Raw genomic sequence first — 25912 nt, 5'->3', positions numbered from 1 at the left:
CCCTGGCAAAGTTTATGCTCATGACATGACTTACAGATTTGGCTTACTATCGCAGTGTTAAATATCTGAATATCATTTAGCTTCTCGAAATTACGAATTTTGTAATTGATCTTACTCGAGATGACTATCTTTGCTCGCATTAAGGTCAATGAACAAACTCAACTGCTTGATTTATAATACATATATTTATGAACCATCTCGGCTGGAATAATCTTCGCATCCGCGCTAATTGTACAAAACTATCCGTAACGATCTCTATTCACATATTCATCGTAACAGCAATCGCGTACGTCACCCTTTAGTACTCAAACCACTAATTAAGGCTGCACAGCGATTGCCTCTAATTAAATTGTACATACTATCGTGTCGATTAACGTAACTATCCTTACGTAATTCTCTTTTAATTGTCGCGAAGGCACTTCGTTCGACGGTGCAGCGAAAACTGTGGACAGGATCTCGATCGATCGTAGGCCAGGCTTCCTGCACCATTCTGTATCGATTCGTCTCGTTACCTGCTAAGTTGTCCATAAACGTTTATAAATATATAAAGCTATATCTGTGTATGTATACATTCCTCCATTTACTTAGGCTTAACAGAAAAGTTCATTTTTTTTTTGTACATCCCTAGAGTGTTATTTCTACGTTATTTATTATGTATCGTATGTTATTGCGGGCGGTAAAAACTTATGGCAGAGATTCTCAAGGCAGTTTCAAGTTTCCATGTGTTCCTCTCTCGACTAAGAGTTAAGCTTAAAAGACAAAAGGGGATGTAAAACAGACGAGGCAAAGGCAGTGTTAGAAAAGGATCAGTTGCAACTGCGGCGCAGCGACATTCTACCTAAGGGGAAAAAGTAATAAGAAGGCAATGATTTGGCAGTGGAACGACACAAGTCTGCTTACGAATGAACACAAATTTAAAGCATCCGCGGCTTCTCCTCAAGATTGACCTAATTTAACAAAAAGATCGTGTTTGTAATACTCAGCCCAGCGTACTCTCGCCCCGTTTCGGATCGCTTTCATTCCGGTGTCCTGCGTGGCAATGAGGAAATTGACTAATAGAACCGAAACATTGAACTCTAAACGCGTTACTCCGTCACTATTACGTGAACTTTGAAGGTGAGAGGCCTCTCCCAGACTTCGTTTTCCTCGGTGGTGCCGTTTCTCGATCGTCCGTGGATCACCAGCCTGAATTGCCCGGGCTCCTTCAATCGACTGCGGAAATGTAGCGCCCAGATTCCGTACTCATTACGAATTTCGAAGTAATCGTCGTCGTTGCCTCGGGCTATCCTGTACTCCATGTCTTCGTCCTGCAAAACAGCCGATAGGAACCGTGAAATTGTCAACAGTTGGAATCTACTTCAAGCCCTCGTCGAAGCACAACAGCCTCTCTGAGTATTTAACTCTACATCCCTACACCTTAATTCTAATTAACTGAAATTGGAACTCTTTAAGCAACCTTGATAGCCGGCTGGAGTTTAATGATTCTCATTCGGTGCCTGGTCTGTCGCAGACTGATCTTCAGAACATATTCCTCGCCATGATGATGCCTCTTCGCCCTCCTCGTGAATCGCCTCTTCATGACTTCCCTTCGTTGCGTACTAAGTTCCTCGTCCACTGATCTATTTCGTGCGCTCCTTGTGCGTCTTCCTTTACCGTTCACCTTTTCAACACGTTATTCGATATTTTCATCGTTGCATTTCAAATAAAAAGGGACAGCTGAAGATATGCGAAAGAACATGGTGAAACGGAGAAGTTCTTTAAATGGAATACCTTGCAAGAGAAACAACCCTCCGTCGATATCGTCTTATCATCCGCTGGTGGTATGTGATAAGGGTCGGGATTGATCACGAAGGTTGGCGCGTTGCTGATGTCCTCGCCATAGTGTCCCTGCGATAGTGGGTTTATCGTGGACAGACAGTGACCCTGATCGAATAAAATTAGAATATATTAGAGTTGTTTTTGACGAGATTCTTTTAAAATCAGAATTCTTCTCGCCAAGGTTCACTTAAACGATTCACGAACCTGTCCAATTCGCTGGTAGCCAGTTGGGCATCCGCAACTGAAACCGCTCGCTCCATTTGGAGTGCACCCGAATGCACACGGGCTGCCGATGCACCCAGCGCTCACCTAAATTTGTTAAATCTTACTTACTTGGCCCTTTAAACTTATAGAAGAACTCGAAGTGCAAATTCAGATTAAGAGTGGATTATTGAAATGAAACTGAAGTGGACATGGATTATTCGTATCATAGAAGTTGAAGCATCACCTGAACACAAATTTGCAAGTTAGTGTCGAACTGATAGCCATCTGGGCAACCACATTTGTAGCTGCCAATGGTGTTGATGCAGGTGTTATCTCCGCACGGTGACGTGCTGCACTCGTTCTCGTCCATGCACTGATTGTAATAAAGATGCTGAACGAACCCGTCGGGACATCCACAGCGATAGCTTCCCATGAAGTTCTATGGGTCCCATCCACGATAAAAGTCAGTGAAATCTTTTTGTGAATGGACGAGTATTATTATAATAAATGGCACGATTCTACCTGGCAACCATGGTCACACGTTGCGTCATCGGCACACTCGTTTTGGTCGACGCAGAATCTTCCTGACGGATCGATCTTGAACCCTCTTGGGCATATGCACCGGAAGCTGCCCAAAGTGTTGACGCAGGTACCTGGTTTCGGGCAAGTTCCAGGCTGCTCGCACTCGTTTATGTCTGCAGGACCACAGAATTATGAACCACTTTACTGCCACTGCTGACTACTTTCTTGGGTGTTCGATAACGAATTCGTATTAATTACGAACCGTGACAAGCATCGCCATCCTGATTGTAACCCTCCTGGCAGCCACAAGTATAGCTGCCCTGGGTATTGATGCAATTCTGTTGGCACAAATGATTCCCAGTCGCGCATTCGTCGAGGTCCCTGCAGCTGACGCCGTCGGGGTTCAGGATGAAGCCAACTGGGCAGGAACAGATAAAACTTCCTTCTGTGTTCTGGCAGTTGTACTTGCAGGGCTTCGGCGTTAGCTCGCACTCGTTTATGTCTGCGGGTTGAAATTCAATACACAAGTGAATCTTAGCTACCGAATACAGTGAGAATGGCTTTGATCTTCCGTCTCAAGATCGAAATGTTCATGCGAAGCCTAGTTTTCGAGAGAAAGTGCTGGAATACTTGCCAACGCATTGAGTTCCAGACTTGTCAGCCTTGTAGCCCTTATTGCAAACGCATCTGTAGGAACCGAGCGTGTTGATGCACAATCCGTTGTTACACAAACCAGGAATAGTTCTGCATTCGTCGATGTCTGAAAGAAGAGAATTTCCAACTCAGAATATGTGTAACAGGCATCTTCGGCTTAAGGACCATCCAATTTCTTCTTCCCTATAGCAGTACCTTGCCCAGTCACAGAGAAGCCTTTGTCCAAGCAGAGCTCGTTGTAATTCTCCGAATCCTTGGAGGGGCAAATTTCACAGTGAGGTCCCCAGGCAGCGCCCATCGTGCAGCAACAGTCTGCTTTGGTAACTGTCTTCAAGTCTAATGTCCTCGCGGTGCACCTTCCCCCGATCGTTTGCAAGAAACAGTAACCCATCCTGCGGTCTAGATGCAAATCAAATGTTCAGTCCGAATTCATCTTTACTTAACAATCTGTGGATGTTTCCCCGCCAGTACCTATGCAAGATTTTCCATCCTGACTCTGCTCAAAGCCATCGTAGCAGAGGCACTGATAACTGCCCTCCAAATTCACGCAACGACCGTTTCGACACAGGCCTGAGTTGATCGAGCACTCGTTGATATCCTTGCACTCGTCTGTCATGCCGATCTGCTGGTAGCCAGGTGGACAGATGCACATGAACGACCCAATCAGGTTCTTGCACTGATACTTGCAGTTGTTCGCTGGTGTAGCGCACTCGTCCACGTCTGAAACAATGATTAGGCATCTTCGTTGCATAAAGTCTGTGTGAAGGAGGATTCTCTCGAAGCCGACGAAGCTGCACACCATCCAAAGCCAAATGCATGAAAGCTTAAGATTACAGGACATACCTATACAGTGGCGTGCATCAGGGGCCAAAGTGTACCCATAAGGGCAAATGCACCTAAACGAACCAAGTGCATTGTGACACCTGAAGGCACACTGATTGCCAAGTTCCAGGCATTCGTTCACGTCCTCGCAAATCTGATTCACCCCAGGAGTGTATCCCTCGTTGCAGGAGCATTCGAAGCCCCCGTCGATGTTCGTACACGTCCCATTGCCGCATATGTTTTGAACGTTCTGACATTCGTTGTTATCGACGCACCGCCTGCCACTCGCGTCCAGAACGTATCCTGAGGGACACTCGCACCGGAAGGAGCCGTCGGTGTTTATGCACTCGCCACCAGAACAGGCGTCTTGCATGAAGAGGCACTCGTTTAGGTCGATTCCAGTGTCGTCTCTGCCTGGTCCCTCGGGGCACAGTCTCCTGAACTCCTCTGGATAGAGACAGAGCATGATAGTCGGTCACTTTCACTAATTTCTTTAACCCGGTGGTACACCAGGTTTTTGAAACTAGGTATTTGTATGAGAAGGGTATTTAAATCTATTTACCGCTACTTTCGAAGGGACACTGCTCGCAATATTTTCCCCAAGCCTTCCCCATAGTGCAGCAGCAATGCTTCTTCGTCATTCCACCTGCCCGAGGATAGGAGCATCGTCCTCGAGCGTAGCTGTCGTAACAAGATTCCTCCCTCACATCGATACACCTCATCGAATTGGGTTTGTCGCTCAATCTGAATCCAACTGGACACTCGCAAATCACTCCGCCCTCGGTGTTGATGCAGTGACCGTTCTCGCAAATCCCTTGGGTCTCCACGCACTCATCGACGTCTACGAACACAAATTTCATTCGCATTGGTTGGTAGCTTGTGTGTCTCAAGTTCCTTTCGTTCGTTCGGTGTTTCAACGAAGTGTTTCACCTACCAACACATTTCTTCCTGGTGTGATCCAGCTCGTAACCAAGTGGGCAGGTGCATATGTACGATCCCATTAAATTCTGACACTTCCCTGGTGGTGGACAGAGTCCAGGTACCTGACACAATTGTTTGTTGCCTTAAGGGATATTAATTTCGACTGACCGGAGAAAACTTAATGCCCTTTTCAAAAGTATAGCGGCTAGGTGATGCGAGTTCTTCGATGAAAGAAGATGTTGTTAGGGTATTGGTCTCTAATTGATTCTCGACTTACCTCGCGGCACTCGTCGATGTCTCTGCAGTGCTGGCCATCCTGAGCCAACACGTATCCATCAGCGCACTCGCAATTGAAGGCACCGATCGTATTTCGACATCTTCCATTACGGCAGAGGAAGGGCATGATTCGACACTCGTCGATATCTATCTCACAATTTCCACGTTTTAATTAGCTGCGCTGACATTATGGAACAAATGTATTTAATTTTTCAATAACTCACCAGCACAATCGTTGTTGGGGCTGAGCTTGAATCCCTGGTAACAGATGCACTTATAAGATCCAAGGGTGTTCACGCAGGTTCCGTTATTGCAAATGTTCGGATTCCGCTGGCACTCGTCAATATCCACGCAATTGTCTCTATCTCGCGTCAGTGCAAAGCCAAGATGGCAGACACACTGGAAGCTGCCTTGCAAGTTGTTGCAGGCACCGCTGTTACAGATTCCAGGCCTTTCGTAGCACTCGTCGATGTCCACGCAGTCTCGTTGACTGAGTCCAAGCTTGTATCCAGCTGGGCAGTCGCACTCGAAGTAGCCTTGCTGGTTTATGCACTGGGCATTCCCGCTGCAGGGATTTGGTATCTGTAGAACAGTTTTAGAATCATAGGAAAGCCTGTTACAAGGTATCATCAAAGAAAATGTATAATATGCGCAAAGTTCTTCACCTGTAGGCACTCGTTCTCATCGATACACTGATGAGAATCTTGATCATAGACGTATCCTCGATCACACTGGCACTCGAAGCTGCCAGGAGTGTTCATGCAACGACCGTGAGTGCACATCGTTGGCATGAGAGAGCATTCGTCGATTTCTTCGGTGTGATTTGTTATAGGGTTCATTATTTGACCGGGTACCATGCCACATAGAATCTCGTGCTCGCCTGAAACAGATTTTTCAGTTGCCCGTATGCACGTGTATTTTTTTTAATTTCGATGAAATTCTGGAGAGCTGGAAATCGTCTGTTCTTACGAGTCCTTTCAGCAGGACATTTCTCGCACGGACTACCCCAAGCAGCTCCCATGGAACAGCAGCACAACATTTTCGTTTGTGGATGCAGCATGGGGTTGAAGCATTGACCAGATTCGTATCCAAGATAGCACGATTCCTTCCTCATATCCACGCATTCCTCTGATAAAAGTAAACAATCCGGTTATTGATGAACTCTGTGAATGTAATTACTTATTCGAAAATACAGCAAAATTGACGCACTTCCGCCTGGCATTGCCATGTACCCCTCTGGACACTCGCAGTGGTACTTTCCTTGATCGTTGATACAGTATCCTACGCCACATATTTGTGGGTGCAAAGCGCATTCGTTTATATCTGCAAAAAGTAAGGAATGAAAAGGATCACATGCCTAACTCGCTTACGACGACTTGTAACATCAACTACCGTTATTCTGAATCATTACCAATGCAGCTCGTTTTAGTATCGTCCAAGACGAAGCCCTCGTCGCAGGAGCACATGAAGCTACCGAAAGTATTGGTACAGTGTCCGTTTTGACAGATGTTCTCGTGCTCCTCGCACTCGTTGATATCCTCCAGGATGACGGTAATCCTATTAGGTCTGTAGCCAGGTCCGCCAGGACACAATTCCTCGAACTCCTTCGTTCCAACTTGAGGACACTCCTCGCAATTATTACCCCATGCGTTGCCGACACTGCAGCAGCAAGTAGCCTTGGTCACTGCAGAGGCCATGTCGAAGACACATTGCGGCTTTCCAGTGCCATGTTCGAAGCCAGTGAAACAGAACGATTCCCTCCTATCTGTTGTATAAGAGCACAGAAAATTCATTACCATTTGTTACTCCTTATCTCCCAGTAGCTTGACTTTTCAAAGATCACTCACCAACGCAAGCATTCCCAGCCTCCACCAGATCGTAGTTAGGTGGACACTTGCACACGTACTTGCCCTGAGTGTTTATGCAAGTACCATACTGGCAGGACTGCGGATTCTCGCACTCGTCAATGTCCGTGCAGTTACCACCGGAGCCATCCAATTTATATCCCTCGTGGCACTCGCAACGGAACATGCCGAAGATATTCTCGCAGCGTCCAAACACGCACAGATTGCTGAACATCTCGCACTCGTTTATGTCCACGCACGTCTGCTCGTTATTCTCATCGGGGTGCATGAAGCCCATCTCACACTCGCAGCGGAAAGAGCCGGGGTAGTTGAGGCAGTGGCCGTTCTCGCAGAGGGTGTTGTCGTTCGCGCACTCGTCTATGTCCTTGCAAGTGTAACCATCGCCCCTGAAGCCGGCGTCGCAGACACACTGGAATATTTAGGAGAGCCTTTCTAACAGTCAGCTTCCAATGGAGTTCCACCGAAAGTATCCGCCTGCACTTTACCTTGAAGGATCCCTCAGTGTTGATGCACTGGGCATTAGAGTCGCAGCCCCCGTTGTTGGTCAGGCACTCGTTGATATCCCTGCACTCGATCCCATTACCTACGAAGCCCTCGTGGCAAGTACACTCGTACGAACCTTGAGTGTTCTGGCACTCGGCGAACTCGCTGCAGGTGTACGCGTTCAGGAGACACTCGTCGTCGTCGGTGCAACCGGAGCCTGCGTCCGGTTTCACGGAATACCCCTCTTCGCAGCGACAGTTGAAGGAGCCGATGGTGTTGTAGCATTCACCGTAGCCGCAAATGTGAGGCTGCGTCGAGCATTCGTCCACATCTGGGAATATGTAACGTTCGAGAAACTTGTATTGCACGGAGATAGAGGTAATGGTAAAGGTTTCAGAGGCACAGTGGTCTTTGATTGTCTGAATGGCAACCCAAGTTTTGGTGGGAATTTTGTGGAAGATGAGTTCTGAAGTAGTTAGGGGTTGGAATACTTGGAGATCAATCTTGATAAGATCTACTGATTCTGTCGAGACATAGAGTGTTTCTTATGTACCTATACAGGAAACTCCATCCTTCCCAGGCAGCAGTCCATCCGTGCAAGTGCAGATGTAACCGCCAGGTATATTGCTGCATTTGCCACCATTGCAAATCCGTGGATTCTCCTTGCACTCGTCTACGTCCACGCAAGATCGACCGTCGAGATTCAGCGCCATTCCGATGCTATTATCAAAAAGATCGCAAAAGTTACGCTCCATACTTGGATACGAAGTTCTTCGCTCATCGTCTCGATGATATTTAGAATGACTCACTTGCAGGAGCAAGAGAAACTGCCAGGCGTGTTCAAGCAGATATCCTCGCAGCCTCCATTGTTCGTTGCGCATTCGTTTATATCTTCACAGTGGGACTTCAATCCAGTTTGCTGGTAGCCATCGTCACAAATGCACTGATAAGTACCCATCATGTTCTCGCAGACGCCGTTTGAGCAGATTCCACTGGTTCTCGAGCACTCGTCAATATCCTTGCAGGATTGTTTGTCAGGGCCTAACTCGTGTCCAGGTGGGCACTGGCACTTGAAACTGCCCTCGGCGTTAATGCAGGTACCTCCTCGACATAATCCTGGTGTCTCCTCGCACTCGTTTATGTCTGAAATTCATGATATTTCAGGATTAATCGCGGGTGAGACCTTCTTCCGAATTGGTAATTCTTTCAAGTTTTCATTCTACTCTCTTACACACTTTAGTGCCACTTACCCATGCAAATTTTCATTATATCGCTGCTACGATACCCAGGGTTGCAATCGCATTGGAAGTGGCCGGGGGTGTTCCTGCAGGTGCCGTTTCCACACACACCGTGCATGATCTCGCACTCGTCGATATCTGTTTAAAAATAATCAAAATGCCTTCGACTATCCTTCGATTATTTCGAAGCACCCTAAGTCCGAGATATAACCAGTGGTACATCTACACCACTTGCCATTTCACCTTTCCTTAATCAGTAATCAAGTAATCGAGGCATGCAATGACTCACCATTACACTTGATCCCATGCTCGTCCAGAGCAAAGCCTTGGTTGCACTTGCAGCTGTAACTGCCGACAGTGTTCTTGCACCTTCCATTCAAGCACATCCCAGGAAACTCGATGCACTCGTTGATGTCCTGCTTGTCTGTGAAACCGTCTCCCCTAGGGCACAGCTCATTGTGCGTATGTGTCCCTGGTTTCGGGCAAGACTCGCACCTTTCGCTGCCCCAGGCACGGCCCACGGAACAACAGCAGAGGCTTTTGGAAAACTGCCCCTCGATAGGGTTCGAGCACTGCCCGTGGCGATACTCCATGAAACAAGTCTCTTGCCTCGTGTCTATGCACGTGGTATCTGAGCAAATGGACAAAATACGCTGTAGAAAGATTACGGTGAACAGGATAAATGGGTGGTTTCATGTTTTATTAACCAAACTCACGCGCTGCATCTAACGTTAATCCAGGAGGACACTCGCAGCGATAAGATCCATCGGTGTTGACGCAGGTACCGCCACCCTTGCAAATTCCGCTGTTCAATTCGCACTCGTTTACATCCACGCAGTCCTTCCCACCGAATTTCGCGTACCCCTTGGAGCACTCGCACAGAGAGTGATCGCAAATCTCGCAGGGACTACCCCAAGCGACTCCCACGGAGCAACAGCACTCTGTTTTCAATGCCAGTCGTGGCAAATTGTTCTCGCACCGGCCGTCGATCATTTTGGTCCAGCAGGAACCTCTCCTGTTGTCTAAGGCACATTTCCATTATTTCGATATGGAAACTCTATCATGGGAACGAGTGTTTCGAGGGATTCAGTCGCCTCCAACTATTCTAAATTTTCAGCAATTCTTTATACCCATGCAAATGTGGCCAGTGTGGTCTAGAACGTAGCCAGGGGAGCATTCGCATTCGTAGGAGCCCTGACTGTTCACGCAGATCCCGTTCAAGCAGACATCTGGCCCCAGTTCCTCGCATTCGTCGATGTCCTCGCACATGTGATTCTCTGTGTTGAACCTTGTGCCGCTTGGGCAGATACACTGTTTCACGAGAATTCTTATTACATACGAATAAATAATTTTCACTTTTAACTACTTGCCTGGAAGCTGCCAGGGTTGTTTCTGCACTGGCCACCGCTGCACAGAGACTCCTCCAATTCGCACTCGTTTATGTCACTGCATACCTTCCCTGTGGCGTCCACTTCGTAGCCACTGTCGCAGATGCAACGATAAGTTCCCATGAGATTCTCGCAGCCACCGTTCACGCAGATGTTGGGATTCTGTGCACACTCGTTGATGTCTGTTCCGATAAGAATTAATCATGTATTCGAGAACATCCACGTAATCCAAGCTTCTCGTTCAGTTACCGTCTCCATTGTAAGTCATTCCAGCTCCATGCGGGCACAAAGAATCGAATTCACTGCTACCAGGAAGTGGACAGGCTTGGCAGGTGCTTCCCCAACCCATAGGTTGTCCTAGGATCACGGTGCAACAGCAACAACTCGATTTTGTTACTGCTGTCGAGGTAGGATTCGAACACTGCCCGTCTCTGTACTGCGAGTAGCACAAGTCCCTCCTTGTGTCTGACAAAAGTAGCGATGTTTAAGTGCAGATTATTTTATTTTATCCAGAAACAATGATTAATTATCCTGATAACCATCTATCTCCAGTCTGACATCAGATTGGTGGCAGGGTCTGGCTCCGGCATGAGAGCGCAGAGTCTGACGTCAGAACCGTAGCAGACGGCAGAATCTGCTGCGAATCTGTTGCCGATCTGACATCAGGCACTGACATCAGGCTCTGCACCTCAGAACGCAGCCATCTGCGGACACAGACGACTACGGTTCTGATGTCAGATTCTGCTGCCCAAATCTGGCTATCAGGGTAGTTATATGGGAAGGGAAAGTTGACACCAACCTAAGCAAGATCTCCCATCTGGTCCCAAGTTGAATCCAGGATGGCACTCGCAGCGGAAGCTGCCAGGGGTGTTGGTGCAGCGACCATTTTGGCACGGTCCGCTTAGGCACTCGTCGATATCTAATTAACGATCAATTTTTCAGCTGATACTATTGAAAGTTTAACCTCGTTTTATATGTATATTTCACTCAATATCTTAAGACTACAACCTCAATTAGTTCATAGTCTTTGATGGAAAAATAAGCTGCTATTTGTAACACCCACCAATGCAGTGGCTTTGATCAGGTCCAATCCGGAAGCCAGAATCGCAAACACATTTAAAGGAACCCTCCATGTTCACGCACTTGCCATTTTCGCACATCCCATTCGTGGAACATTCGTCCATGTCCACGCAGAATGTGTTGTCGCGCGATGGGGTGAATCCAGATTGGCAAATGCAGTGGTACGATCCGGGGGTGTTCTCGCATCTGCCGTTCAAGCATATCCTTGGATTGTCCGCGCATTCATTGATATCTGCACACAAGAACTCGATAACTTTAATTCAAAAGAAGCATTCCACCAGCGTTGATCCTTTCACTCGATAAAAAGTCTGAAACCTACCGATGCAAGTATTCTTCGTAGGCGACAACGTGTAACCATCGTTGCACTTGCACTTGAAGGATCCATTCATGTTGGTGCAGTGTCCGTTGTTGCACATGCCCGTGTCCTGGCACTCGTCGTGATCTGTAGAAGAAATTATAACACCTCGAAGACTCGCAGTCGTGATTTTACATTGTACTTTAACAATTCAGCGTTTATGATCGAATACTTTCGAGGGGCGAACTGCAGTCACCATTCTATGCCCAAGATTGGTTTGTAAAGTTACAATTACCAGTGCAATATCTGCCCTCTCCCGACACGACGAATCCAGGTGGGCACTGGCAAGTGAAACTGCCTTCGTAATTTCGGCACGTGCCACCCTGACAGTAGTCCAATTGACACTCGTCGATATCCTCGCATCTGCCAGCCTTCTTCGTGAATCCAGGGTAACAGTCGCACTCGTATCCGTCCTTGGTGTCGATGCACTTCCCGTTTCCGCAAATGTCCGGACGCAGCGCGCACTCGTTTATCGCGGTGATCGGCTGCAGTTGTTGCAAGCAGAGCCTGTTGTAATCGTCTATAATTGAGTAATAACACGGATCCTGTTACTCCCAGTTACCGTTAACACCGTCCCCGGTTATCTCCCGGGTTCCTTGATAAGCTCTGCTTCAATTTGGAAATCCGATACGGTGCATCGTTATCAAAGATTCATTTCTTATCTCTGGTAAAGGATTCGACGATCTACGTACCACTTCCAAGATTGGGACAAATGTAGCACTCGTCGCCCCATCCTCGCCCCATGTTCTTGCCGCAACAGCAATCCTTCTTGCTCAGTCTCATTGCCAATCGATTTTTGCATTGACCGACCCTGTTCACCGACGTGTAACACAACCCTTGCCTCCCGTCTGTAATTTTTATTCACCAAGAATTGAAGAGCTGATTAATGAACTCTCATTTTTGGAGCAGTAGAGTGCCTTCAACTCAACTGTCGCTAGGTCTTCAATGAAAAAATTCATAATTTTTAATGGCTTTACCTATACAGTATCTTCGATCCTGGCTCTGAATAAATCCCGGATTGCACATGCAGTAGTAGCCACCGTTTGTGTTTATACATCGTCCGTCGGCGCAGATACCTTCCTCCTGACACTCGTCCCTGTCCTTGCATGCATTCGTCTCGGGATCCCTGGCTTGTCCCTCGGGGCACTCGCAGGTGAACGAACCAGGCGTGTTCACGCACTTTCCACCCTCGCAGAGTCCTGGTATTGCTTCGCACTCGTTGATGTCTGGCGATTTTTTTTTAGCATGAACCAAGGTCCAAAATGGAAACGCGAAAGTGGGAGTCGTGCCTGATGCTTGTGCTAGTGGAGGAGTTGGATGGTCGCGTACCTTCTGTTTCGACTATAATTACTCACCAATGCACTGGCCTTGGTTGGTCTTCAAGTGTCCCAACTCGCAATCCAACCTGGCGGGGCACCTCTCGCAGGGGTGGCCCCAACCCTTGCCCACGGTGGCGCAGCACAACTGCCTCGTGCAAACCACACCTTGAAGATTCGCCAAGCACTGGCCATTTTTCACTTTCGTGTAGCACGGACCAGTCCTGTGGAAATAATCGATGAAGATAAGGTCCCTCTTAAATCTGCTGGAACATTGAAGCAAGGTGTAATTGCTCACCTGTAATCGGTTTCGCAGCGCCTTCCAGTGTACCCGTAGATACAAGCGCAACGATCTGGACCGATGCATCTTCCTTGGTTCAAGCATGGCTCCCGGCAGATTGCTGTTTCAGTAAATTGATCGATGAAAGAACGGCTACTCTCCTCGACGCGTTAAGAATCACGCGAACGATTTAAGTTTGAAGAAGCTATAAGTTGATTCTTTGGCAACTCACGTTCGTTGCAGAATTCTCCTTGATATCCGTTACGACATTGGCACCTGCCATCCACGCAGTTGCCATTTATGCAATGCGCCCTGCACCTGCCAGATTCTCCCCTGTCTAACGCATTACCACTTTCATGCGTGGAGGCTGTTATAAAATCAACAGATCATAGTGGAGGAGAAAAATTAGGCAGTGAATTGATTTCATTATTGACTATAGTTGTAAAAGGCTTAGGAACATCTAGTCACCCTTGGTTTGACTGCTACTGCAAGAGGAGGATACGCTGCCACCCTCGCACAGACAAATATTCGGCCTAATGCATCTGCCCAATGAGCCGCATCGCCTGGTGCACACAGCTAAAAAAGCCAGTTATTTCTTCTACTCGCACAATTTTCACCAAACTCACCCTCGCATCCTTTCATACTTCGTGTCCATAAAAATACACTTGAAGGCATAAAACAAAGCCAGAAGTAAGAATCTCTCAGGACCCCGATACAACGGACTCAACGACCTATAGGTACTCAACCGAATTACCAACAGAGGGGACAATGCAATCAACAGGAAGCACGTAACAGACCATTAAAGCAATTTCGCCCGAGGAGTCGATGATCGTGTCGTATGAACGCCAATTCGTCGGTTGCGCAATTGCGCGATGATAATCGCAACCGAGAGGCCACGTTCGATCGCGGGTGTTCCTTTTCCGGGGCGGCCGGATAACGGACGCTAAAATCGAGTGTGTGCACTCGAGGTAGATGGACGTTTATGAGGTCATGCCCAATTACAGGCGAGTAGACTGACACGTTGGAAAATTATGATCGAAGTTTAATTGGAAATTGGCGCAGCCCGTACTTACGAATCACGCAGAGCCCTGTCTCCAGCTTCTTCGTCCAGCCCGGGCAACAGTAATTCTTGTACCTTGACCTGCACACGTTCGGCCTAGAAAATTACGTGGACACGTTGTACTCCTTCCTTGATTGCAGATCGACGATAGAAGCAGGATAATAAGAGCATTATCAGATAAATAGGGTTGGCTTCAATATTTCCCATGGAAGCATGGAGGAACATTCTACTGATCAATGTTGTGGAAGAATTAAAAGATGAATCTTCTTCTTTTCTGTGGAAGCCTCTCGAGGGAGGGGTCCAAAAAGTGGTCGCCACTGATTTTTACATATTTTTGCAAGGTGGGTGGCCCACGAAACGTAAAGGGTAGGTTACTAGAAGAACCACCCTCGTCGTTTCGCGGGATTTTCACGCGCCTCGCTGTTGTCGCCCAAAGATCCGCGATTCCGCGCGATAAGGTTGAAACGGGGTCGCGGCGCTATCAGGAGGCGGAAACGCGACTTTTTTCCCTGCCGGAGCGCGGTGTCGTGCCACGCGCGCCGCGCGCAAGAACCACCGTGAAACAGAAAGAATGGGAAGAGAACGTGTGGTGTGCCACCTCGGAACAAGGCGGCCATTCACATCCAGCGGCTCGTAATTAACGTCAGCTGCTATAGGCAGCCTCTAAGTACTTCCACTTACGCGCCTCGGCGCCGCGCCGGCGTATTTACGCGCCTGTAAACGCGACCCGCTTTTTTTTTTTTAATCCTGTTCGAAGATCGATCGCGATGGAAATTTCGAAATCATCGACAGAACTGATTCAAGTGGAGCAAAACGAGCAGCGACAAAGTATGCAGCCGGTAGACGAGAAGTTTAACGGGTCTTAAGTGCGACCGGCCGGAGATCAGAGGCCTCTCAAGAGCTGACTAAAATAAGCTGAAGATCGAGTGTGATGAATCGGAGATTCAACAGCAAGTTGCGGGCTGTCGATCCTTCAGGTGTAGGAGTTGTTACAGAGATCTTTGTAATTAACGACTGGGGGATCGCTGCGTTGCTATGTTCACGAGTGACATCAGATACTTGTTGCATTTGGTGTAGGGCACTTATCACAAGCTTCCCCCCCTGTTATCTTGTAAGATGCCAGGGAACGCTGCAGCACGATAACGGGAGCAGTTTGTAAGAGGATATCAGAGTGTACAGGATTATCGTGCCATCAAACAGCGCTAATTTTAACCCCTTTAGAGCTAACACGAGCTCGGATGCAGCATGTATGTTAACATTCTTAATTGCGTATGAAAAAAAAGTGGTACGGAAGAGCAAAAAGTGGAGCGAGCAGTAAATAATCCGCGTAGCTTGGTGTTACTTAAGAAAAATCATGAAAAGAGAAAAGAGCGCGAGGTATCGCCCATCGGGGACGACTAAAACCGACAGTGATTGATTTTTATCGTTGGGATTAATTGGAAGATTATAGTTTACCACAAGTCGGGGGACCAGCGAGAATTATTATCGTCGAAAATTACGCGAAAGTAGCTATCGAGGCTGTTCCAGGCAATCTCTATGCAGATCGCAGCCGTTTCGGGGATTGGTTCATTACCAATTTGGAAATCGGCTCATTATATCGCGGCGCGATCGTATCAGCGAGGTGTAATTTTAACACCCGCCCTAATGATACCCTTTCTTAACAAGGTACAAGGTGAAATCAATGTTGCTAGATTGATGTCTTCTTCTGAAGCCCAGCGGCTTCTCAGATATACGGATAAGTACACCGCGAAGTCCTTCGTATCCACTTTGAAGCATTCCGTGGCGTCCTCGTTTCGCAATAATTTAATAATTCAATAATTCCTCAATAATCCCCGTTTCCTCCCAGATAAACACACAATTGTGGCAATTACGGCTTGCAGCGAGACTCCACCGTCTCCCCGCGGAATCAACACCCTCCCAACATCCTCCTAATTATCAAAGGCAGAGGATAATAAGCGGCACAATAAATTTCTATCATAACCCGTTGATATTATCCCCGGCTGGTTTCGTAACACCGCGGTCTGGCCTCAATAGCCTCCTTTAATCTCCCGATGGTGTCTTTTAATTTAAGAGACCGTAAATAATGGCCCCTCGCTGTTTGCCCTACCTAATTCCTTCCTCCGTTTTTTTTTTTCGTGCTGCTGCGATGGGAGTCGGTGCTCGCCTAGCGTTGTTTCACCCAACCTTTAAGCGCAACGCAGTCGCCTTTCGATCGCTTTAATTTTAATGGTCTGTAATCCGCCATCTCGAGAGCCATTCCAGCGGCCGTTTCAGATCCATTAAGTGCACTTTCCAATTGAACTTTTAAACCCACACCCGCCGCTAAGGCTGTTTAGACACGCATCGGGTTTGTGCAGTCCGTTTATTGGATTATTGCGCGAGCGTACATACGCGCAAGCACGCTCGCTTACCGCGAACCACTTTGCGAATTGAAGCGATGAAACGCGAGAACTGTGTTTCCGAATTGTAACGCGTACCTACGTTACTCCGTTTTCGAGGGATAAGTTGGCGTGCGACATCTGGAATGAGCGATGAGCTCGGATAAAGAAATGCATATTTGAAGGCATAAAGGATTTACATAAATGGGAGGATGAGTAACACCATAGAACATAACAGCAAACTTAGAGCTCAACGTAAGTGTAAGCCTCTTATTTATGAGAGAAGAATAGATGCAAGAACTCTACACGCTTTGAGAATAGGCCGAATTCGAAGCAGACTCCGAGGGGTGGTTGCGTTTCACGCAAGCTTATGGGGTCGAAAATAGGATAGGACCTATTTCACGCCTAATGGGATCATCACTTATATAATTATTCACGGTTAGTCTGCCACTTAGATTAGGTTAAACTAAGTGGGGGTTTACGTAATGCTCGCGGGAGGAAGTGAAAGAGGAACTGAGAGGGTGGAAAAGTGGCAGCTTTATTGCCGTGCACCGGCAAGTTTCAGTTGAAATCGCGCGGCGAGCGCGACGGATTGTTCGCCAATTAGGATCGATTCGCAGAACGGGGTCAGATGTAACTTCGATTCGGAGAGATCGCAATTCGGCCAGATAGAAACGATGCCACTCCACGCTCGGGCCGCGAAGGGTTCCTCAACCCCGAATGAGACGACAGCGTGCGTGACAATTAAACCAATTCTAGAAGGAATCGCAAATATGCACGCGATGTGCCAATAATTAAGTAGAAACTCTAACGAACGATAATGAAATCGACGTGATTCTGCATCCTCAAGAAGATCGCGAATATCAGCGTGAAAGTCACTACTCGAAAGGAGACAGGCTAGTTTCTTTATTCTATTCTATATTTGCGAGCGTCATTCGGCGCGATAGAAGTGGCTGGTAGTAATATTCTGTGAGGAGTGTACCGGAAGCGATGCTGAAGTAATGAAGCTGTCAGTGGTGAAGATTGTTAAACCTACCGGTGGGCAGAGAGCTGATAAGAAACTGAGCCACCCGTTAAATTGTCTTCGCTTTGCTCATCATCCTGCTCGCCTCGAATTTTTCCTGAATATTCGACGTTACGCGAGGCTTGATTCCCCTGCTTTTTTAATCACTCAACGTAACAACCTTCGTCTCACGATTCCGCTACGTTCAAAGAAGAAATTTCCCGTCTAATCTAACACGAGGCTTTCTCACGGTTAAGCATAGCGGCGATATCAATGGAGAATGAATAATACGTTTATCTGTTTTTCCCTCAAATAGTATTCCCTCGCGTTGATTAATTGTCGCGGTAGTATACGATAATAAAAAGTCGTGTTTTTATCAATAGCATTCGATAACAGGCGTGCGAGAAAAAACATGGTGTACACGGTGAAAGGGAAACGTCTTCTGAAAGGAACGTTTCAAAACGTTTTCCACCATCAATCCACGCTCATTCATTCAGATATATCTCTCTATTACATCCATCCCAACATTCTCCACTGCACTTTGCGCGAAAAGAAGGCCCCCGTTCTTAAAAATCCTACTTCTAATCATTCAATAACACCTTCGAAGCGGATAAAGCTCCTCGCGTCAGCTGCGAGATACCAATCTACATAAACTCTCGATAACGATGAAAAATCTCGGCAGCTTCTCGCGTTCGCGAGGCAACGGACACTCGGATGGCCCATTAACGCTCGAACTTGCTTGCGTCCGAATCTATTAAACGCAGATTAAACGGTCCGTGGGAGAGGCAGAGGGGGGCCATTAAACGGTTTGCCGAAGCGTCGACGCGTAACTCGTCGCCGGCTGATTAATTCGCTCTAGAACATTTGTTATCGTCGCGTTTGAAGAACTACACCCCGATAAATGACAAAGTTCATCGATTGTAGGGCAACGGAGCTATCTAGCGTTTAGCCGATTACACGCCCGCGGCTGGCTTCTCTCTCGCACGCCCGCCACGATTATTCTGCGACCCGCCCGTTCAGAAAATGACAAGGAGGAAAAGCTGTTTTTAATAGCGTGCCGTTGCCGCGGCTTTCCAGCGACCGGCGATACGTTGAGCGTAAGATAAAATCGATGTGACGGTGTTAATGGCGCCGCTGAGCATCAGCGGTCGGCTGATGTCACGTGAAATGTGTTTCTAATTAACCGTGACAAGATACCGGCTAATGCGCTCTTATTAACGAAAGACTCGCTTAGGCGTGAAGCTCTCGTTGCCTCTATCCCGGCGATTCGCTCGATTTTCGGTGGCCTTCTTCCTCAGGGTCGATTATCCCGCGATAATGCCTGGAACTGGCGCGAATTTCCTAGATGATGCCTCTGTTGATCTCCGTTGCCGCTTCGGTAACACGTACGCGGCTCATCCGTCCACTTTTCACGCCAGTTTTCTAGCAGGCTGGGGTACGGTGGCTACACTCGAATCCGATGGGAAAATCGACCGACCACAATGGGAATTACGTTTGTTTCCTTTAAATGCCAACAACCTCCGGGGGCATCGGCGAAACCGCCGACTGGACTGACGTTATCGCCTCGGCTAATACTCCGTATTAAGTGAAATCACGAGATCGCCGTGCTCCGATTTTACTTATTTCCCCGTATCGAGATTCACCGGCTACGGACGCAGGAGGAGAGATCCGCGCGGTCCCACTATCGCGTGCAATGAGCTGCCAAGAATCTTTTACCGTAACAAACTAGTTACTCTGGTCTCAGTTATACGATACCCCCAGTAATGTCGAATACTTTTCCGCGAGAGTGGCTAATACCGTCAGTTGGGTGGCTTTGTATAATAAAGCGCCACTGGCTTCCATTTACGCCGGCATTCCGTCCACTTCTTCGTGCCTTCCTTTTTCTCCGGCAATCCCTGTCGTGAGCTGATCGAAAGAAATATCACACCGGGTGTCGAGAAGACGCTTCACTTTCGCCTGCGCGAACAATGCGCAGCGTTCCGTCGAACACATCGTCTCATTAAATACGGAAAAATGAAAGTAACTTGTCAATAGAGGAGATAAAAAAAAGGACGTTTCAGTCATCAGGCTCCAAGATCGTTAAATATAGTTCGACGGAAAGAAACGGGGCACAAAAGAGGTCCCGCATGAAATATCGAAGGATTTTGCGAAATCGCGGATCTCGATCCACCGACGCTAATCCGTAGGAGCGTCGTTCTGTCGCCTCTAAAAGCCGCGATAACTCCTAATTGGGTTATCTCGCGCGTTACGTTACACTCTCGCGATTCAATTCGACATTTTTTCGAGCCGCTACAGAAGCGATGTTTCGTGGTCTCCCGCAGCACGCCCCCTCCTCGGCCAGAGGAATTTTAATAGCCCACCATGCCGCGAATCCAAATGGATGATGGACCATTATTATCCATCCATTAGGCCCAATTGGCCGTGGCGCGCGTTTCAAAGCGGAAACGGTTTCCGTGATCGCCTGGGAATGGTGGCTTGGACGTTTCGTCAGCGGGACTTAGCCACTTCTCGGCTGACCTTCAAGAAGCTCCGCTTAATCCGCGCGCATCCCGCCTCGCGTAATTAGCCACGATCCCCGAGATTAATCCGGAAGAAAACCCGACCGATTAGCTTCATCGCGATCGCATAGTTGGCGGCTTTTGATGGCGACCCGTCGCGTATCTCGCCGCGCTGAACGGGCTTTTGAATTAACCCCAGAACCGTGCGCCGGCTGAGCAGAAACTCTGCACTGCAGGCGATTATTCATGTACAGCTCGACTTCTATTCACCGATAACGCGATCGTCGGAGGACCGAAGCTGAATTTCACTTCGGCTTTCAGGGTCACGCTGAATTATTAATGAATTAAGCTCGCGGCTGGCTTCTTTTCGTACTGTATAATTGGACCGACGAGCCATCTCATGAATGTGTCGAACTGTCTAAATGTAACGATTCACTTCGAGATTATATAACGAGATCGAACGCTCACAACAATTGATAACGTAATGGTACCATCGACTTGTAGGCGACTTTATCGCCCACGTATTTTGCTAGGTTTCTTTCGATCCGGCTTTTTTGGAGTAGCTGCGATCTTTGTACTTTCCTTGATCCCGGGGTGAAGTTTTCAGTTAGCCTAGTGGAAAAATCCGCGGAAATCGGTTCCGTGATGTCATTACGTTCTGAACGTTTGCCTGCATCAGCATTGAAGTCACTGCGGATGCTAAATTTAGAGAATTATATCTTCGAAACTTGCTACTTGTGATACGTAATCAAGCATTGCTAGAAATATGTTAAAAATGTCACGCGGCTGGGCATGTCGTTCAGATTTTTACTACGCTATTAAAATAATCCATAGCTAGCGTTGTTTACGGGCGTACGGACGGCTGAGTGTCTCGCGCAAGGATGGTTTACGCACTGAAATAAATTCCAGGCAACATTTAAACGCATGTGAACGGTTCCGCAGCACGTTCCGAGGCGAATAGAACGGAACGACGGACACGTGATAAACATTACGCTGCCCCAAGACGAGCGGCGTTACGTCATTCGAATGAAAAAAGAAACTAGAGCAGAAAGTTCCTTGCCGAGGCGATTTCACTGCGCTCCTGTCCCACAGGGCAAGTAAAAATAGAAACGAGCTGGAAACAGCTTTATCACTAGCATTCCCACGTCTGGCGGCTGGTGACTTGTCAAACGGGCCACCACTTGCGCCGCGATACTTCGATCACGAATCCGCTCCATCGATTCGCCCCCTTAATCGTTCCGATCGATACGGAGACGCCGTTCTACCCTACCAATCGGCCGATTCACGGTGCTCTGTCAGCGGGGACGAACGATTAAGCGCGTTCTATTTTCGGAGCTCTCGAATTCTTCGGCAACCCGCAAAACTTGCGGTGATCTATCAGGGAGGGGTTAAAAAACTCCGCTCAAACCCCCTTTCGCTCGCACAGGGAACGAGAGTAAAGAAATATCCTCGATTACCCATAAATTCCATGCAACACGGGGCACGCGGCGCAACCCTAGTGATCACAGCGCGGAAATTACTGTCCCGCTCGCGCGATACCTCTATCGATCAGCGATCGAGCGATCACCGATTGCCCGCGAGCGGTTCACGCTTTAGAATAGCCGATAACTCGACGATACTCACCCGATTGGTGGTACTGATTGCAGAGTGTTATCCAGATCCTGAGCGGGGCTGGTGGTGTATCGTTGTCCCGTGGTGGATGCGCCTCCGAGTACGATCAACAGCAAGCACGTCGCGAGGAGCAACCCCTCGCTGGGCATTCTCCTGGCCATAATTGACCGGCGTTTCGGTGTGACGACAAAACTGTTCACGGGGGGCGTGGGGGAGGAGGGAAGATCGGTACGGTGTTCGTTAGCTCGTCTCGCGATCGATGACGGCTCGTTTCACGCGCATGATCCTCGATCGCTCACGGCACGGAACGATTCAACGCTGGCCCGCGATCGACACCGCGATCGGATTCTCGATCATGGTTCTTGGCTGACTGGGTGCTTGGTAACCTGACACTCGCGGAACTCTGCAACGGATGCGCCTGTTTAGAGAGATTTCCGAGTCCGACGGTGGGGTGGTTTCTGGGGTCGCCGGGAAACGGAGGTAGGAGCTCAGTTGGAGCAGCACCCAGCTAAACACGACTGACTGCGAGTCGGATGCTTTGAGCGCGTAGATTTAGGAAAAACGGGGGCGCTTTAGAGGATGTCTATGACAGTGAATCATGCGTAACTATCTTCTGTCAGTGGCTTTCCTGATAAGCGAGCTTGGAGAAGTGAATATATTATCGTCGCTGGCTTTTCTTTTTCGATTACGAGCATAGGTATGTAGTTGCGATGCTCCTTCGTTGCAAATACACTCGAGGTGTGGGAATATTCTGCACACAGTCGTGAATGTAGTAAGTTTCGTTTTTAATCGTTCGTTTTGTAAGAGAGCCGAGAATTTCGCCACGTAAACGGAGTCGACGGACAACGGGCGATAATTGTCGCGATTCCGCGCGCTGGCTATGACGCCTTTCCGGAAGCGCCAAATTAGTACGACGAGATAAATGGAACTATCTTCTGATATAAATATCCACAATAGCTGTTTCTCTGCCACGCCGAGAAGCAGTGGGGAATTGCGACGTTAGCTTTCAAGTTTGACCAGCGTTTCAGTTGGAACCTTCGATTCTCTATCTATTCTATTCCGATTGTGTAGGTGTCCGCCGATTCTTTGCACAAATAATTGAATGAACAACCCTCTTGGACTCCGGTAAAATTAATTATCTCTAACAGAAATATAAGCAGAGTTGATTTACTTTAACAACTGGTTGTCTCGAATTTGATCTCGAAAATGAAAGAGGCTCGGTGGAGAAGGGAATAAGGCGATTCGAATCGACGTATCCACGCACGTACGTTGGAAATTTGCCGCGCGGAGATCTACGCCCCGCTTTCACTCGTTATCATAACGTAAAAGCGGACCGAGCAGAGGCTATCATTAAAATTCCATAAAGCTTGGTATGCTCGTGCAAACGTCCTGCAAAAAGAGATCGGTCTGGTTCGCACGTTCTATTACGACGCGAGTGGATCGAGAAGGCTGTGACGAGAGATATCGACGCGATAAACGTGATTTCAAAATGCTTCCCTCTTGCTAGCGATCAATGATTACTTTTCGACAGAAGAGCTGGACGATCTGTTTCGACCACTTCAAGTTTCCTTCGATGTATGCAGTTAATCACGATGATTAAGCAATGCACTTGGCTTTTTGCTTCTTGAGTACCTACTTGGTTTTTATACTCGACGGAGTGGGGTTGATTAAATTTCTTGTTTCCCTATTTACGCAACTTTCTTAATGAACTAATAAACTTCTTGGAAAATGCGTCTACATTGAAAATCATACAGACTCGAGTTAAAACTTCCAGGCTTCGATACCAAAAGTTCCAAGTACTCTCCTCCTTTACGTTAAGCGTTAAGATAATAACACCATGCATCTTAAGAAACCAAACTGTGTATGTAGTTGCAAACGTAACGCCACGAGAAAAGCCTTCAACAGTAATACATTCAACAACCCCAACGCTCCAATTACTCATTGATATCATACCTGTGAACGAAACCATCAACATTACTCCTCCGTCAACTCGACAATATCACCAGGTGCACACTCCAATCTCAATCTCGCCCATAGGTATCCCTCCTAAAACGTCTGATCACCACCTTACACCCCGGGGATTAGGAAAGCAACCGAATCCTCCCCCAGACAATTCACCCCCACTCAGGCTGTCCAAAATACCGAATTCGCGAGATCTCGATGGAAAAATGAGAGAGATGAAAAAGAGCCGAGAGGCCCTCGATGATTAATACGAAGGAGAGGAGTCGCCAGGAGCACTTGGCGCGATTTCTCGCCGCAGCACGTTCTCACTGTGAGGAACACGAGAGCAGCGAAGAAACGAGCCCCGAAAAGATGCGCCGACGGGACTCGAGGCGAGACTGGAGCAGCAGATTGTGGAGAAGCCGCTCCGAGAGAGGGCTCATCTGGAGAGAGAAGAGTCTCTCTCGTCTTCGCGTCTCTCCTTCCCCCCACGCGCCCTTTCCCTCCTTTCCCTGCCCGTTTTCTCGCGGCTACGTCCAGCTGACGACCGAGAGCAACGAAGTGGAGAGGCACGGATGGTCCCAACCCTTCTTTTTCTTCGTCGCTGTCAACACGTTGCGCGTGTGTGGAACGCGTGTTGAGGGCACGCGTGAAAACACCATGGGATCTGTGTACGAGGAAAACTCGACACCACGATGGATAACGATTCATCCAGAGACAAATTGTGGTGAGATCATCCGGGCCAGCTTTTTATGTTGGGAGTGCCTTAGCTCCTTGGGCGATGAAGGTGGTGTGGAGCATCGTGGGTGAATTCGATCGCGGGAAGACGCAGCGATCTCCCTTTGATCGTTCGGAGCAGGAGAGGACTTTCCTTCTTCTCTGTTTGGAGAAAAGTTTGTCGAACTTGTGGCAACCTTTCAGGGTTTCTCCGTTCCTTTTCGCTGTTTAATAAGGGAAGTGAATCTTCAGGAGCAGTAGGGCGGATACTTTTGGAGTACAGGGAAGATTTAAGATCAATGGCATCGGTGTGATACAAAGTTTCCCATTGCAGTCGCATTTCGTGCCTTTTCTGCGGGCTAAAAATAGAAATGTCGAAGATTCCGAGTGCCACAATGAAGGAAACATTTCGCAACGCGGCGCAGCCGAGCGTTATCAAACGAGGTTGAAGATTCGATTGAGAAACACGAACGACATTGGCCTCTGTGTTCTGGACCAATAAACGCGTTAAGAAGCCATCACTTCCGCTCGCTTCGATTAGAAACATACATTGTCAGCCGACAACTCTGCAATGTAATTTCGCGGTATCGATCGTGCGGCCTTTCGAAGCAGAAAGAAATAGAGCTGACTAATCGATCCCTTCGTACGTGAAAACATGTTATTGCGCATGAAACGGCCGCACTTTTATCATCCCGATTGCACGCCATTCAGGGGGAAATGCGACGTAATTTTAGAGTGAAAATTAAGATTCGTGTAGCATAAAGGAATCTATGTCCCCTAAATAGTACCCCCGATGAATCGACAAAATTCTCTCATCCTTTTCATCCTCGTTGTGTTCTACCCTCCTGCCGGCCATCGAAGTCGTATGCGGGTGGCGACGATAACAATGAGACGCGGAATGCCTGTGATTCACTCCGAGATGAAACACGAGCCCCTTTTGCTTCTAACTCAGACGCTCCAAAAGAAAATTCGAAAACGCAGGAACCAGAATTTTCGTTCGTGTTAAGTAAGAAGCTCGTAGATGTCGCCGCAATATACAGCCACCACCCATCAGGATTGCATCACCAGGTTGAATTACCAAGCCCTCGTGGCACGTACGCGACTTAACGCAGTCCGCGACACGTTAAAACGGAAAGTAAAGGCGAGAGATGGCAGAAAGCTAACGGGGTCGTATAAATCGCGGCGGAACCTTTGGCGAGCCGGCTGCCACGACAACGAAATGCCCGATGAATGCCTCGTAAAGCACGATTTTCCATCGCGATTCGCGACGATGATGAAAACCGTCGGCCGTCCCTAATACGGGGCGCGTGATTTTCAAGGCAGAATCCGTGGATGATTAACGACAGCTGCGTTAATCTTTTTGCCAGCATGCCACGGCTTGTTTACTGCCACTAAAGCGTAAAGAGGGGGTCGTGGGACTGGGGTGTTCCACCGACGGCGGCTTCCGTTTATCACGGAAGAGTTAAACTAACGCCATAGAGG

The 25912-nt window shown here is 48.0% G+C and overlaps 2 protein-coding genes across 2 annotated transcripts in view; one reads left to right on the top strand and one right to left on the bottom strand.

Moving 5' to 3' along the window:
- LOC143370032 (galactose mutarotase) overlaps nt 1-25912 on the top strand; it is an 89052-nt gene that overhangs the window by 1892 nt on the left and 61248 nt on the right. The window lies entirely within an intron of this gene.
- Nucleotides 169-24128, bottom strand: LOC143370174 (fibrillin-3). Its single transcript, XM_076814906.1, has 42 exons — nt 23726-24128; nt 21785-22175; nt 14296-14378; nt 13691-13798; nt 13455-13589; nt 13241-13343; nt 12982-13166; nt 12604-12852; nt 12319-12474; nt 11862-12146; nt 11591-11713; nt 11255-11503; nt 10991-11110; nt 10441-10656; nt 10174-10373; nt 9934-10114; nt 9520-9825; nt 9093-9434; nt 8816-8941; nt 8375-8708; nt 8119-8285; nt 7568-7896; nt 7065-7491; nt 6629-6982; nt 6427-6540; nt 6187-6345; nt 5883-6097; nt 5442-5799; nt 5219-5364; nt 4955-5063; nt 4583-4861; nt 4042-4467; nt 3670-3918; nt 3394-3597; nt 3179-3304; nt 2807-3046; nt 2545-2717; nt 2267-2461; nt 2023-2127; nt 1771-1923; nt 1457-1660; nt 169-1307 (listed from the first exon to the last, which is right to left on the bottom strand). Exons 2-42 carry the CDS (start codon nt 21931-21933, stop codon nt 1086-1088), a joined length of 8604 nt encoding a protein of 2867 aa, XP_076671021.1. The 5' UTR covers nt 21934-22175; nt 23726-24128; the 3' UTR covers nt 169-1085.

This window comes from Andrena cerasifolii, chromosome 6 (genome assembly GCF_050908995.1).
Source record: "Andrena cerasifolii isolate SP2316 chromosome 6, iyAndCera1_principal, whole genome shotgun sequence".
NCBI classification, from domain to species: Eukaryota; Metazoa; Arthropoda; class Insecta; order Hymenoptera; family Andrenidae; genus Andrena; species Andrena cerasifolii.
Note: the sequence above shows the minus strand (reverse complement) of the source record. Positions and strands in the feature narration are given on the sequence as shown.